Consider the following 17,391-nt stretch of genomic DNA (forward strand, 5'->3'; position numbering starts at 1 on the left):
ACTAACACTCTATATGCATTTCTGGATTCGCCCTTATGTGCTACATGCCTTCGAGTACTGTTTTAAAGGAAGCAAAGGAAATCTTCTGGCTACCTTGAACAGTTCTAGTGATCTGCTCTTTTTAGGCCCTGTCAGTAGTGTTTTTGAATTGTCTTTATTACATATTGTTTCTGTTTTTAAGACAAAATAGTTGATTTTTGTCTTCTATTTAATTGGCTCCTGAACATGCGTAATGGCCGTTCAGGGTCCACTGTATTTTAATGTGTGCATTTTATTTCGATAAATAATTATTAATTGTTATCATTATTAATTCATTGTCTCTGTGTTGTGCTGAATTAGTTGACCAGAATTTTTTTTTAACTTTAATATACTGCGACAACTCTTGAATAAAGTAATTATGGTGCTCGGGATAATAATCAGGGATGTAATCGTAAATAGAATAGTACCAGGGCGCATCTCGAGAAGTTTATTATTATTATTATTATTATTATTATTATTATTATTATTATTATTATTATTATTATTATTAGTATTGTTATTATTTCTTATTAGTAATGCTATTCACTAGTAATCCATGTTTATAAAATATAAAGTTGAATAAGAAGTACCGGTAAGTAAAACAATTATTATTTTTTAAAGTAAAAATAAAGAGGCAGGGCGCTCCCAGGCTGCAGAAAAAAATATCAGGGTGGCGCTCTGGCACAACTACACCCCTGATAATAGTACGAAAACCAGCATAGCTAAGGTGGTAGCGCATTTTCCTGCTGATCCGCGAATATGCTCGGTCATGGGTTCAGTTATAGCCTGTGCTGATTACGTGGTTGAGTTTTTTTGGTATATTTTCCTAATGTGTAAGTCCAAATTCAGGTAATCCTGTGGCCAATGGCGAATCATCGGTCTCATATCGCCGAATATTATCTCACTATCACCAATTTCATCGACGCTAAATACCCTAGCACTTGATACAGCGTCGTTAATAACGAACTGAAATAAAACATAAAAACAAATAAATAAAGTTTATGGAGTTTAATTATTATAAAGTTTTTAGTCAGTTATTATATCTGGCGTAATAAGGCCGAGGATTCGCCATGTACTGTAATTACGGTACATAATTGATATTCGCTTTAAAGTTCGGGAAAACTTCGGAAAGGACTCAATCTGGTTATCAGCCCAAGCGGGAGTTGAACCCTACACTACAGCGCAACTCATGATCAACAGGCAAACGCGCCTACAGGGTAATATATTCCGGTGGCTCATTATTGAGTGTCAGAACCAAATGGTATATCGAATTTCTAAGTGAATAAAGTAATGATGTCTCTATTCGCCATATCTCTTATAGTCTACACGTGACCTATAAAATGAAATGTATATATTCGGCAAATAATTACCTTGTAAAGTACGCGATTGGACTATGTTATTTAACTAGTTCTTCTGAAACACTGTTTGCGCATTGGACATTTAGTTTCGTGACGTAAATGAAAGAAGAAATTGAATAAACATGTTTGACATTTGCAGTCCCGCCAGTAAGATGCGGTACGTAAAATATTCCATTACAGATGGCGTTAAAGTCTATAAACATTGAAGATGGCAGAGGAGAGTGGTGCTGATGATAGAGGTGTAGAAGATCTGGACGATGAAGATGGAAATAAATCGAAAACTTCCGCTCTTTTGCCATGGGACAGATTTTCTAATTGGATCCATTGTATATGTATTGTTACTTTCGATTTAGAACTTGGTCAAGCATTGGAGGTAAGCATGATCCGACCTACATCAGAGCTTTCACCTTGCATTTAATATTATGGATAGTTCCGTAATTTTTATTATAATTTTGTTATTATATATAAGCTTTTCATATAAGACGCAGGATTTTCAAAATAGAAGATTCTGACATCAAAAAATTGTTACTTATGTGCTGTTTTTATATATTTTATGTTGTTAACGAGCGGAAATGGAAAATAAATAATTCCGTAATTTCAATATCTTTAGATTGGGCACGCAAATCATTACCAATTTAAGATTATATTTGTATGTAATAGGATATCATTATATAGATCTTGTGAATAGTAAATAATATAATGTGAGGAAATCTGCATCGTTGATTGTGAGAGAGAAAGTGGAGCAGTTATGTTATGAATGTTGATTTTCAGTTTCACTGCCAGAGGAAATCTATAGTAATTAACAGTTCCTGTAGTTCTGAGTAATTTAATTATGCGTATGCCCACTTTTCTCAGTGCCCGTAAACTACAATGTAATTTAATTAAATTTGACATGTTTTACTGTTATATGATGCAGGATATATAGGCCTATTTAGTCATCTTAGTCTTATATTTTCTTCGTAAAAATTTAATGACTTCAAATGTGACATCTACGTAAAAAAATTCACTGTTGCATGCCAAAGATTGTTTCAATTTATAATTTTGAGAATGAAGATTATAGCATAAAAATTCTGTTGATGTAGCCTATAGGAATGAACGTGTTTATAAAAAATAATGTGTATAACATTGTCGTAAGCTCGTACTAGTTTCTTTAGATGTCACATTTGAAGTCAATCGATGGTAGTGTGTTTTCAGTAACTTGCCTCGGATTGAGATTGAAATTAACTGTTATTAATACAGGTTAAAATATTTAAATTCTCTACCATGGACAGTGTGCAAAAACACAAATCTAGCTGGACAAAATTAATAACTTCTCTACATTCTAACGGATTGTTATGAAACTTTGTACAGACCTTATTGATAACACATATTTTTTGTGTATAAACTCTGATTACGTTTGTTTCAGAGGCACTACCCTTTTATAGGGATGGTTTTAGACAAAATTAATAACTTTTCACCTACAGAAAAATCACAAAAAATATGTACCACCTGTAAGGTCTGTAATTTTTTAATTTCTGAAATTAAATTTTAGATCGAAGTTTCACAACAATCCAATAGAATGGTGAGAAGTTATTAATTTTGTCCGACTGCTAGATTTGCGTTCTAATCCACGGTGAGTTTGTCAAGGTTACATAAAAATGTGTCAAATATGTTTTTAACCTGATGTTCGATTTAGTGTGAATAATTTTGCAGGTCTAAAACACTCACGCTTCCTCATTCCATGATTCTATTTTGCTGTTAAGCCAAATATGAAACAGTTGCCGCCACATTACCGTGTGCCCCACCACTGAAAAAAAAAAATACTGATAAATGCGCAAGAACGCGCAAACTTTAAAACAAGGCTTCAACACCCTAAATCATGCTGTATTAAATGGTAAAAAGATTGATTAAATGTTAAGCACAGGAACGCCATTTCGTAGTTTTATTTACGAAACAAGCCAAACGAATTACTTATCTTTGCATCAAAAACGGATGCTCCCTGGACCAAATTATCGTATTTTATAATTGTTTGAATGTAACAGAAGCCAGAAGTCTTGCTAAAGATGTTATTGCTAAAGCACTACGAAATGGCGTTTCTGTACTTATCAGTTACCAAAAATTGTCGTAACCGGACATGACCAGCTATATTAGAACTGACATTATATTTGGAGAACTTTAAAAATAGTTTTTCAGTTGTAATATTAAAAAAAAACACTAATGTAAAGAGAAACATACTTTACAAACTTGAAATTGAAGTTAGGCCTACATTAGTAAGAACGTACTTATTGGAACAGGAGGGAGAAGTGTTAGGAAGAACTCATTGTTCATACCTTACTAAAAATAACGATGCTGATGGAACAGTAAAAGCTATCCTTACAACTTTCTCTAAATATTAAAGAACATGAGTTCATATTCACTTATGCCTAAGCAAACAAGTTGAAATTTGATTTTTGTCCACCTAGACAGGGAAAATTGCATACTACGCAATGGTGATAAGGTAGATATTTGTGTCTCATTCTAGTTTAGTTTTCTTCAGAGATAATTACTTGGTATGTGAAAATTCTTTTCTCTGAATTTTTTAATTTTTTGTATTATTTTCCATAAACAGTATTATTTTTAATATGAAATTGAAATTGAATATAGAAAATAAAAATACATACTGTATTGCTATTTTCAATTAGGCTAATTTCATACCACACTTTTATTAAAAAAAAATCTATCATTATTTAAGTTATTTTATTTCTCATATGTTTTTCCAACGACTAAGCCTGTGGTTTGCATTTTACAGGTAGTGTTTCAGCATTAATTTTTGAATTTCTAAAATTAAATTTTTAGATCGACTAATTTTTTATATTTAGCTAATTAGAAGAAAGTAATTTCATATCTCAAAGTACCAGGCTTTCAATGCCGTTTGGTGCATCGTAAAATAACCTAGGCCTACTAAAAAAATGCCATTTGGTTTCAGTTCTATTTCTTTACTGCTAAATTAATCACAGCAGTTAATTTTATACTAGAATGGAAAATACTTCCATTTCAGAGGAAATAGGAAAGGAGTACACCACACTATATATCCTGCAAGGTCTTTCCTCAAAAAAACATGTTACTTCCCCCTCAAGCAAAAACTGAAATGACAGGCTTGTTCATTAAAGATCTACGTGAAGAAAATGTTGCAGAAAATTCTATAGAAAACTCCTCGATGAAATTTTCCCCTACACAATTCAGAAGTCGGAATATGAAGCTCATTTAGTGCTCACATGTTCATTGAATCCATATTTTTAAGCACTTTTAACTATACTAAAAATTGGTGAAATTCAATATATTTTTCCTCAGCAATAAATAAATCTGTAACCTTGACATTTTTATATGCTCAATATGTGCCATTTCTGCATTCTATACTATGTTCAGATTTATTATAGTTATTACCATTGTGGCTAATTAGCAATTCAAAGTGTAGCTACATTTTGTGCATTGAAATGCCGTTTCCCTGATAATTTGTACAAATATCAGTATTTCTAAGTGATTCTCTTTTCTATTTATTTCTGAATGTCATATGAACAATATGGCTTAGAATCTTTTAAATATCTTCACTAGAAATATTTTTTATTTCAATTTCTATTTTAAAGTCGAATTTTTTTAAATTTTATTAGGACAAAAAATATACATACATACGTACATACATACATGTTCTGTCCATGGGCAGGTCTTTCACTGCAAACCCAACATTCTCCAATCTTTCCTATTTTCTGTCTTTCTCTTAGTCTCGCGTATGATCCACATATATCTTAATGTCGTCTATCATCTGATACCTTCTTCTGCCCTGAACTCTTCTCCCATTCACCATTCTTTCCAGTGCATCCTTCAGTAAGGCAGTTTTTTCTCAGCCAGTGACCCAACCAATTCCTTTTTCTCTTTCTGATCAATATATAATAATAATAATAATAATAATAATAATAATAATAATAATAATAATAATAATAATCTGTAAGTTTTAAACCAATAGTTTTAAGTAGGTTTGATCGCAAGTATAAAATACAATTCCACGCAAATTTTCGCTGCAATATCTTAAAATCTGTTTGAATTATCAGAGAAAATGTTTGAATAAACAAAACTTGGGCACCATTTTGTATTTCTAGTAACACATAACGGTAATAGTTTCACTAAATCTGGAAATAGGCCTACTACACAATTACAAAACTAGTGTATATTCAGTATATAAACTTTCAAGGTTACAGGTTTATTCATTACTGAGAAAAAAACTGAATTTCACCAATTTTTTTCTATTTAAAAGGACTTGTTTATGTCCCCTCTTAAGAAAATACGAAGATTTAAAGTCTTGATATTTCACGTAAAGAACTTCATAATGTTGTGAGAGACATATTCTGAAGTTGTGGGAGGACAACAGATTTGTGTACGAAACCTCAGTGAAATTTGTTTTTGTTGTTGCTCCTGCTGCTGCTGCAGACTCCATTAGACATTATGCCAAGAATATTTCAGTGATTCTGCTTGTTCCATGCTTCACCGTTATAAAATTCAAGCATTTAGACAGGGAGATGGATATCAGGTTAAATATTTTTGTGAATTTTGTAGTGTTCTGTGGAAGATTTGTAACTGTAATGTTCGTTTCATTTAAATTTGAAGTAGTCCCTTTTAATTTGTTTTAATTTTGCTGTTAAAGGTTTAGTGTACAGTAGTCGTTGTAGGAATTCGAAATCCCTGTCTCTATTGCATTTGATTCAACATAAGCAATGCCTGTCTGTCATTTGCATTACTTTCAGGTTTCAAACATCGAAGCCTATTTCAAAGGACATTGTGTTAATACTTTTGATGCTCTCTAAGAAATGAAATGAATTTCTGGACATGGATTTATTGTTAAAATTACTTGACTCGACCTTTATTACCTGAAGAATTTAGTTGGTCAAATTGTTCTCTCTTTGAATTCAAATTTATGCCTAATATCACCAATGTTTATTGTTGTTGTTTAGTCAACTGTCCAAAGACAGGTCTGAATCTCACAAGTAATACTAACAAGGCACCACTTATGAGGCAACTAGCCCAGGAGATAATGGGGTAGGATGGCAAGTTCCTTTCCCCTTCCATTGCATTTATTTATTTATTTAAATTTAAATATACAGAAGAATATAATTACAGTACAAACAAACAAGAGAAATAGAAATAAAATAATACAAACAATATAAAAAAGGAGATACAGTACTGGGTGTTCAGTTCAAAATGTGTCATGGCTCGCTGTATGTCGTCATGTGGCTAGCTGATGAGCCTAGAGAATTCAATCTTCCTACACTTCCGCAGCTCAGGTGTATAATCTAAGAGGCAGAGAAGTTGGCTAGCAAGTACGGCGTTCATTCTGAAGAGTACGTACCGATACGTACGGTAACGCTGGTAGTGGCAGGAATGTGAACTGTTTGGAAATACGTACTGTCGGGATATGGGGAGAGGGTTAAGACGATTACTTACGTATTTGTTGACATTAACTTCGACGGTCAATATGGACACGGAGCATTTGATTTGTGTTGTGGAATGTTACCGTACGCAACCGATGATAACAAATACCCTGCGTACGACTTGCCGGTGCAAAACACAGTTCGAAAGAGGTTATGGTAGCACACAGACTGTATAGACCGCCATCTGTTGCTACGACGTTCAAGTTATACCGTACACATTCGCAAGTTTAGATTGAAGAATGCCTCAAATAATAGGCAACTTCTCTAACATATAAGTTGAAACTCGCTTCAAATCGGTGACCCAACAACAGTGACGTCATGACACACTTTGAAATGAACACCTAGTAGTATTAACAAAATTTGAGACCGAATGAGCAGTTCAGATATAATATTAATAGGCCTATAAGAGAATATAAAATAAAATAAAATAGGAAATAGAAGTAAAATTACAGTTACAGAAATTATATAATACAATATTAATATAAGAGAAATATAGAAAATAAAAATAATAATAATAATAAAATAAATAAGTAAAATAAAATAGAAACTAAAATTTAAATTACAGCGGCAATGGAATTATATAATATAATATTAACACTAGAGAAGAATAATATCACACGTGAAAAGTAGGACTATATATTTCAAAATTATAGAATACAAATATAATATAGGTTGATTAATTCATACACATAGGCTATAAATTTATTTAATCAAGTTGAAGATATTAACACGTTTCTAATTTTTTTGTTGTATGTTAGTGGGTTACATGTTAGAAGTTCTGGGTTTAATTTAGTTAAAGCATTGTACAACCGAGGGCCAAAATTAATGCTATGCTTTAGACCAGCAGATGTGAGACGTCCATTGCATATATCGCTGTTTAGCGTTGTGTCAAAAAATAATCGAGAAAAACACCAGTTTAACCTTCATCGATGTTGCAGAGGCAGGATGTAAAGATCCGAGGTTATTTTGCGTTGCAACGTGTTCCATTAAAACTTGAGGAGTTTATTTTGTTTATTTATGTATCCTTGAAATGATTCTAGTAGGTCCACCATGAGAGACTGTCAGTAATTGACATACAGAAATCTTCATAAAATTGTATCGAAAACCAAAAATTATGTTGGTGAAAAGCTGTATCAATGCATTTTTTATTAATTGAAGAGAGTACCATGTAATAGATATTACACAGTAGTTAGCTCATAATTCAACTGAAACTCCATTTAAGGGAATTTGATCTTTCAATACTTTTAACTTGATGGTTACTGTATATCTGGTCTGCAGAGTAGATAGGCTAAATATTTTAATAGATTGGCAGTAAATTCAATTAGTGTTAATTTTAAAAGATTTAAATTAGTTATTGAATTAAAGAATAGTTAAAAAAATAAGATCTTTTCTAGTGTTGGCGAGTTACTTAAGACTATTACAAATGACATATTTTAGTAAAATTATTTTAATTATTTCAATAGATAAACAAATTAAAATTTATATTTTCTATTTGTTTCGGCTATTTATTTATTCTTATTTACATTGTTGCATTGTATCTTTTTATTGTATTTGTGTTGCCGTGTACATTAGGATGTATCAAAACAGCGAATGATATATATATATATATATATATATATATATATATATATATATAAATAACACCGATAACAGAAAGCAAGAGATATATATTAAAATAGTTGGATCTAAAAAGTTGTTTTATGCTCGACCATGCCGAAATGTAGTAATTATACACCTGGTAGCAGCCCTTTAATGGACCTCATTAAAGTACACCTATTCATTAAAGTTCAGGTGTTCCACCAATCAGAAAGCACCATTGTATCAATATGGAAGCGCAAGTATCGATTATTCTCAGACATGCAATCGAAAGACAACTAGTGAAACGTCACGGAGGCTGGAAATCCAATACTGTCGTAGAAGGTTATGTTCTGTTACTATAATAATTAGCGTTAATTGTAAATAATATTCAAATAAATTCAATTTGTCATCTCGTTTTTCAATGTCTAAATCAATTTCAAGGTTATATCAAGATTAATGTTTATTTTACTCTCTAGATTATATCAAGGTCAATGACATTTGTTTCTAGGAAAAAATCAATACTTTCGCGTCTGCGCACATCTCACAATTTACGAGATATTACACAAGGTCAGTTCCGCTCCCCAGTCAGATAAGAATAACATGAATACTTATGAATAATTTCAAGTTAGAAATATGGTCGAGCATAAAAAGTCGTATGAAACTTGCCTATAATGGTAATTAAGATGCTCGTGTGAAAATTATGAAACTCGCTTGTGCTCATTTCATAAACATACTCGCGTCTTAATTACTGCTAATATAGGGTCGTTGCATAATGTACTATTATGTGTTCAGTATTATGTATACCAGATTTGATCAACAGACGATTTTTAGCTGAGTGCATTGGCCTTAAAATTTTCAGATTTTATCCAAAATATGCCTGAATTATGTCATAGACATTCGTTTGCTACAGATGTAATACTGTATTCATTCAGTTTGCATATGTTAAGGTAAGATGGATGCAGAAAGTTTCTTCTTCTTATATCCTGTTGTTCCTAGGTGGAATATAGGGCAGCAGTAAAGTAGAAAGTTTAATACTAGGTAAATAATAAAAAATTGAACAGAATTATTTGAATATTAAGAAGCCTGTAACAGCCCGGAACTCACCACGAGGAAGTGGCTGCTATTGAATTTCACCCACCAACCTACCCACCATCTTGCTTTCTGTTATCAGTGTTATTTTTGTCTAGATGTTGAAGTACTCACATTTTTTCTGATATTTAGGTAATTCTTTCTTTGCATGAAGTTTAAGGTCTACCAAATGTAGTTATCTCTCCCATCACAGATACATACAGAAGGGGATAAAGCACTGGCACAATATGAGATAAAATTCATTCACATTTTACAACAGAACGACCTTTACCATCTTCCAGTAATTTATCGATATGCCCGAAAATCCATAAGGACCAGTTGTTCAATTACCTATTTCTTGGAAAAAATGTCTTAGTAACTCAATGAAATGTAAGAGGGAAATACACCATTGAAGAGATTTTTCAACATGATTTTAGAGATGTGATATTACACCTCTTCTTGAACTGACATTAGTATTTGTACCATCAAATCCCACGACAATTAAATTTAAAAGGTCTACCTTGTTCTTTACCAATGTTTTACGAATTGATGAAATAGTAATATACGTTACAAGAGCGGTATGTTGACGTTTTCATGTTCGAGGAAAAGATTGAAAAAGCGAAACGTAGTTGAGCTTTTTTAATTTCCGAGAACATGAAAACAAACATACGCTCGTGTATCGTACATTAATTTGTGCGAAGATCGTTCATTACATACCTGAAAGACGAATTTCTAATTAGTTGCAATGTAATCTCCATTTTGGTTTCTGTTTAATGACGGCAACTTCGGAAAACCAAAATATCTTTCTTCAACATTGTTGCTATAAAATGTTTTCTGTGTTTACTATACTCCAGCAGGCCGTGATATACGTCTGTCTTTTTTTTTCCCCCAGTCTATAAATGCGAACTTAAAACAAACGGTAAGGTTATGTAATGATTTATTTTTCATTTTAATATTTTAACAATATTATTTATATAACATATTGCAGTAATAACATCGGCATCTGGAATCTTGTTGATTTTTTTACGGCTTCCTTAATGTTACTTGTATCAGGAATGCAATACGTTTCGTGGAGTAGTAGACTTTACTTAATTTTTGCAAATATTTAAAAACAATAATTAACATTGCAATTTAGGTGAAATTGCAGTAGCAAGTTTCCAATTTATAATTATTACTATGTTAAACATCTTTAAAAATAATATGTTAAAAGCCTAAAGCAGTAAAATTAATGTCGCACTTAAGCGGTAAGAAGAGGGAAATTGTTATGTGTGTTACGTTGGGAATACTGAATGTGGTATTTCACACTTACCACATATTGGTTCTGTGCGGAAAACAAGCAAATACGCACGATCTCGCACAAAATATTTTTTGCAGTAGCTGACTCAGAAAGTGAAGCGTGACCAATAGGCGTATATTTACTGTCTAGTTCTTTGACTAGGACATACTGCTCTTCCATTTCGGTTTCTTTGTAATTTTTTTTGTCAGAAATAATGTTTGTCTTTATTATCATTGATATAAATTCCTGGGAAAATGTTGTTTTCTGCAGTTCCTGTACAACACTGCAATTTTTCTTCACTTCTCGTTGAATTTTACTATCTATTAGTTTACTTTCGTCATCTTAGACACTAGAACAAGACCTTCTAAGACTACCGACACTGCTTTATCAGTAAATTTTTAAACTGTTGGCAGAGGAATTATCATCTGTTAGGTGCATTTCAGTTTAGCAGGTCTTACATGTATATGTATTTATTTACACTGTAAGTGGGCAAGCACCTGGTGGCAATGGTATACACAATATAAACAATACACAATACAATTATACAATATACAATACAATTTATACAATACATAATACAATAAGAATACACAATACAATTTACCACAATAATTACAAATAACTACTGAAGCTTTCCTGGCGACGTGATAATTCGAAATTTTCTCGGGCTTCCAGCCAGGTCATAAGTTGGTGATCCACCGACGTTTCGAGGATGTTCATCTTCCTCATCTTCAGGGTTAAGTGATATCTGAGGGTACCTAGCTACTTAATTTATAGTGCCAGAGGGAGTCAGCCGATCGGCGCATACAAATAACATCTTCATTTTATATACTTCAATAAACGTGATGACACGTAATAGGATGTCAAATTAGAGTAGTCACCAATCGTCAAACAACATCCATTTCAAAAGCCAACGATCTCTCTAAATGAAACAATTACAAAATACACGAACATCAGCTACGCAAATTATCTTGTAACTCACGACAATTCTCAGCTATGATTACTCTAAAATATTTTATTATCATCATTATAAATTTTAAATTTTAACATCATTGACAAATTTTAACCATTGTATATTTAATTGTAACATGAGCTATATGTATAAAACATTCGTCTAGTCTAATTTTAAAATTCAAAGATTATCTCTATATTCATCCTGCATTATGTCATATTTACATATAGCTCATGAATCTTATGTATTACATATATTGTTTTCTATTCTTTGTCATTTGCATAATTTACTGTTATAGGTCCAGATTATATGTTTTTTGTTATATCTGAAGATGCCCTAAACGGCGAAAACATTCATATTGTTATTACATAGCAAATAAACATTTGCAAGTTGATATGTCTTAAGATTGAAATTTATTATATACTTATTTAATACTCATAAGTGTTCCCTTGTTGGTATCACTTGTGAAGTTCAGACCTGTCTTTGTACATTTAACTAAACAAACAACATAATACTGGAGTATGTTTAATTAAGTTTTTAATAATTTGTATAAAATTTTGAAACCATTACACTAGCGATACAGAACTGGCGAGAGAGGGGTGGAAAGCATGGGGAAAGTGTTGGTTCCCCATCCACAGTCCACTGGTGTTGAATGACGTCACTGTGACCCCGTACACAATCACATAACACAGACACTAAATACAGATCCCCTCCCCTACCAAGTCAATGACGTGGGGGTGGAAGGAAGGGATGAGTGACGTATTCCGATGAGTGACGCAATGTCACAATTGGCGCCAAGTTCTGCAAGCCTGCGTTACACCCTGGTGAAAATTTAATCTAGAGGTCTGATTTTTTTTGTAGTTGATTATTAGGTGAAATTAGAACTTTTCCTAACTACATATTCTTTAATTTCGAAAAAAGAATTATGTACACCCTAGTGTAAATCCATATTGTACAAGGCTAACTACGAAAAATGAAGAATATAAGAAAAATAATAAGAATAGATGAACTTTGAAAAATGGTAAATAATTATGGCCGTTGTGAGTATTTTGTGTGTATATATGTAGGGTATTTATTCACACTGCAAATGGGTATATACCCAGTGGCTGTGGTAACTAATTACACTCAATAATGACAATTAATAATAAACACAACTAATAGAAAACAATAATAAGTTAATAATAATGCTAATAATAAAATCAATAATAATAATAATAATAATAATAATAATAATAATAATAATAACAATAACAAGGAGCATCCTAAATTAAATGAAGCACGGTCACTTAAAATAACATTTAAAGTAAATTTAATTTGTATCTTAACCCTAAGTTCGAACTAAGACCCACGAGTATGATATGTTCATACCTGCACAAGTATCTTTCGGCACAACACTTGTTTCATTGTCAACTCACTCACTGCACTGATTCTATCCTGATTTCACTAACACTTGAAAAACATTTCACTGTTCAAATACTTTGCATAGCCATTATGAACTATAGAACTTCACTGACACTACACACTTCACACTTCACTGACACAACATACTTCTTCACTGATACAACACTTCAAATAACAAAATATCAATTACATCCTTTAAATATTGTGTATAATATACTACCGTCTATTAGTAAATTTCTTAAGCCTATTTTTAAATAAATTTTTGGTTACTGGTGAAGTCTTTAGTAAGTCTGCAGCTAAAGCATTCCATTCCCTGAAAGTACGATTGAGAAAAGAAAACTTTCCAGTGTCCGCCCTCTGTATTATTTCCCTTAATTTATATGAGTGGTCGTTCCTTGAATAGTAATTTGGCGCTGCAACCTATTTTGGTGAAAGACGAGTTATTTTCCATGGATCAAAAACAGAACGCCAAAATGGCCATCATTATTTGCTGCTTTGATGAATATTGCCACATAGTATATGCCTAAGTTACTTTCTGTGCTCAGTAGATGTGACTTAGGAAGGAATTGTAAAATTTGTCAACTGCTTGCATAAATGATACACAACATTTCTTATGTATGTTGTGTATGTGGATGTAATTTGTGTGATATTTTGATAAAGTTGCTTCATTCTTGACTTTCTGACATTACATTAATTTGATATATCTGTCTAGATATTGTAACTGGAATGTTTGTTTGTATTTCTTTAGATTATTTATCCTGCTCACATAAAACTCTCAGAACAAGAGAAGTCAAATATCTGTTATTTGGCATTTCCGGACTCAAACTCTGGTTGTATGGGTGACACACAGTTCCACGTGAGAATAAGACAATCCCCTGGCAGAAATGGTTTACTGCAGGAACATCAAGTATACAATCAGAAATGTCCTGTGTATCTTAAAGCGGATCCTGGTTATTATTATGGTTATGTATATTTTCGACAAGTTAAAGACAAATCACTACCTCGAGGCTACTTCCAAAAGGTGAGTTAAATATATTACGTACACTTAAAAATATGCAGTTTGTTTATATTGGTTGTAAATTCCAAAAGAAATCATCATTTGTGCTCGTGTCATATTACAGAAAATCAAAATGCCAATTTCTTATTTCTAAGTGGTGTTAAAGTAGGGTGATTTTTTCGATAATGGTTACTGGTAGATTCTTAACTTAAACATTTCATGATTTATGTATTATTTGTTTAATTTGTGGTAAGAAAATGTATTTTTTCTTGTAAGTCCATTCTTATAGACTAACATGTGAACTATGAACAAACAATTTAAATATGTATTATTACTTCGGAAAATGTATTATTTGTCTTTCTTGTGTTAAATTTTATATTACCTCGTTAACATGTTTCAGCCTGCTATTGGCCATAATCAGAACTGGTTGTTGCTGGTCTTGGCACCTTTTGTTTCGTTTTCCTGTGGGAACGTGTTTGTAGTGTAATGTGGAGTCAAAGAGTGTGTGTGTTCTGAAATTGAGTTGTGTGTTGAGAATTTCATTTGGATGTGTTTTTGTGTGTCTGTATATTTCGTATTGTTGTAGTGTGTTTAGTTTCTGGCTTTTTGGTTGGATGTGTAGAATTTCCATGTCTGTGTTGATGTCTCTGCAGGTGTGGTTAGCATTTGTGATGTGTTCTGCATATGTGGAAGTGTTTTGTAATTTTTTTATGATTGTGATGTGTTCTTTGTGATGTATTTGAAATTATCTGCCTGTCTGTTGTATGTAAAAGTTGTTGCAGGTGTTGCATTTGCGTTTGTATACGCCTGTGTGGTTGTATTTGTTTGTTTGTGTTGTTTGTATGTTGAGATGTTTTTGTAGAGTGTTATTTGTTCTGTATGGGATATTATAATTTAATTTCTTGAATGAGGTTGCAATCTTGTGTGTGTTTTTGTTTTCGTATGTTAATGTGATGTATTTTTTTGTGTTCTTGTGTTTGTGTTGTATTCTTATATTTCTTGTGATTGTTTTGTCTTTCTTATTATGTTGTCTATTATGTTGGGGTTGTATCCGTTTTCTTGTGCTATGTATTTGATTGTGTTTAGCTCTTCTTTGTAGTCTTGTTGGTTCATTGGTATGTTGAGTAGTCTGTTTACCATTGTTTGGAATGCAGTTTGTTTGTGTTGTGTTGGGTGATTGGATGTGTTGTTGACAAATAATTCGTTTTCCGAAGTGATATAGTATTAAAAGTTGTGTAATCAAGATGTATTTATTATTAATTTTCTTGCATACAACTTTTTACTCAAATACATGTAGGAGGTGCCATCTTCTAAAATAGGAATTTTGACATAGTTCTGTCTCCCTTTCATTCATTACAAGCATATATCTGAAAATAATGTTGTTTAGAAATTGTGTGTAACATGGACTTTATTCACGTTTTACACTCGGAATATAGTACACATAATTTGCTGAATACAAAACATTTACCATTGATGCACGCTATTTGGTGTTACAGAATTTGAAAGAATTCAACTTTTTTTGAAATCGTGTAATAAATATAATGGATTTAATAATTTCTTATTAAACGAAATCAGTGTTATACTTAAAAATGTGATGATTTTTCTTTTAATATCGAGATGTAATTTTATTCGAAGTTTTAATCGAAAAGAAATATGTTTATATGTAGCTATGTTTTATTTTTGGAATAAATTATTACTGTAAGATTGATTGAAATCATTCGATTATCACGTTTTCATCTTGTTGATAAATTCATGAATGAAAGGTGCCAATGAATATATCGAAAGGAAAAAATGAAAACTTTGCGTGATATTTAGTAAGACTGTTTCGGTAATATAATAATAAATAAATACCAGTAATTAACGAGTCAGTTCACACTGATAGTGTAATAAATTCATTTGAGTTATTTTCAGTTATAATATGTATGTGTCAATGAGCGTCCAGATAGTTTACTTTTTTTTTTATTTTGAAACACCACTATTTACGCCCTTTGGGGAGATGTCACCTATAGGGGATACTGGGTAATATATTTATTTTTTTCAAAGAATTAGTTGTTTGGGATACAAATATATTGCGTAATAATTTAGTCACCCCAAATATACCATATAAAATACATAAACAACATAATTATTTTTCTTATTTCGTAATATAAAAATGGATTTATTATTTTTCACATGTGTTTCAAGCAGAATTTTTGGTATGGTATAAATACCAGCATTGCAAGTTCAGACCACTTTGACACTTCTTGCACATGTTCCTTTTCCATTTATATCAAAGAGCAAATCATTTTTGACTATAGTTATCCTTTTGTACCACTACTGCATTTTACTGCAGAAGGAACACGACATTTCATAAAAGAACCAAAAAAATAAATTGTTAACACTGATAATATTGTTTTCCACACATATGACAGTAAGTTTGGACCACTGTTAAATATAATTAGCAATAAATGAATTCTCTTCCATTTTCTAATCTTCTCATAATTTGCTAAGCATTCTGGTAGGCTGCATTCCATCCAAATGCAAATAAAGAATGCCATAATTTTTTCCCTTAATGACCAACTCTGGGTTTACATTTTCGTCGAAACGATCAACTCTGCCATACATTAATTTTATTTCCAAATCAGGACAGGACAATCTACTTTCCAGTAACATGCATGTGCAGTGAGTTGTGACGTAACCAGTCAGTAATAGGACTGCTAAATAAACTTCTGAAAATATCATCTGTTGAATATGAGTTTGAAGTATTGAACAGGAGAGAGATTGGACCTGTGATGCAACTCGTGCCTTTCGTGTAAGAGCAGTCTTTGCTACACACAAGCAGTATGCGAGAGCAGATCATCCCAATGCTTGCAATGTTATACTTTTGCTTGTGAGAGCACACAATGCTTCATAAGAGCAGCTGAGTTGATCACCACTGGATTATACTCATTGCTATTTGTAATGTCACCTCTTCCTGGTTTGAGTAAATACGCATTCGTCTACCCATTTCCTCTTTGTAACATTCAATGTTTACTTTACCATTTTCCTCCTCTTCTGCTTTGTAAGCATTATTTGTGATGCACTGGTGCTCGTTTCACTTTTTTCTTGCCTTGGCCAGGAAGTGAAGATGGAAACTTGGTTCTGAGTAGGGTTGCCAGACATAGGTTTTTTTTTTTTTAAGGAACAGTAGGGTATTTTCCTTTTTTGGTCTGTGTACAATATAAAATAGGTACTGTACAGCAAATGTTCCTTGTTTTAGCTGTTTCATTTAATATCAGAAATATTTTAAATATTTAAATACAAATTAGAACAGGTAGCTCAGTTGG

General features: G+C 32.0%; 1 protein-coding gene across 1 annotated transcript in view; it reads left to right on the forward strand.

Annotated features, from left to right (window-relative positions):
- The first annotated feature begins 1,569 nt into the window (after nucleotides 1-1,569).
- Nucleotides 1,570-17,391, forward strand: part of LOC138708112 (protein DENND6B) — a 56,888-nt gene continuing 41,066 nt past the window's right edge. Inside the window, exons 1-2 of the mRNA XM_069838304.1 lie at nucleotides 1,570-1,749; nucleotides 13,838-14,110. Coding sequence (XP_069694405.1) covers nucleotides 1,585-1,749; nucleotides 13,838-14,110 — 438 coding nt within the window. The 5' untranslated portion in view covers nucleotides 1,570-1,584. The remainder of the gene's footprint in view (nucleotides 1,750-13,837; nucleotides 14,111-17,391) is intronic.

Source organism: Periplaneta americana, chromosome 10 (assembly GCF_040183065.1).
Source record: "Periplaneta americana isolate PAMFEO1 chromosome 10, P.americana_PAMFEO1_priV1, whole genome shotgun sequence".
Taxonomy (NCBI): domain Eukaryota; kingdom Metazoa; phylum Arthropoda; class Insecta; order Blattodea; family Blattidae; genus Periplaneta; species Periplaneta americana.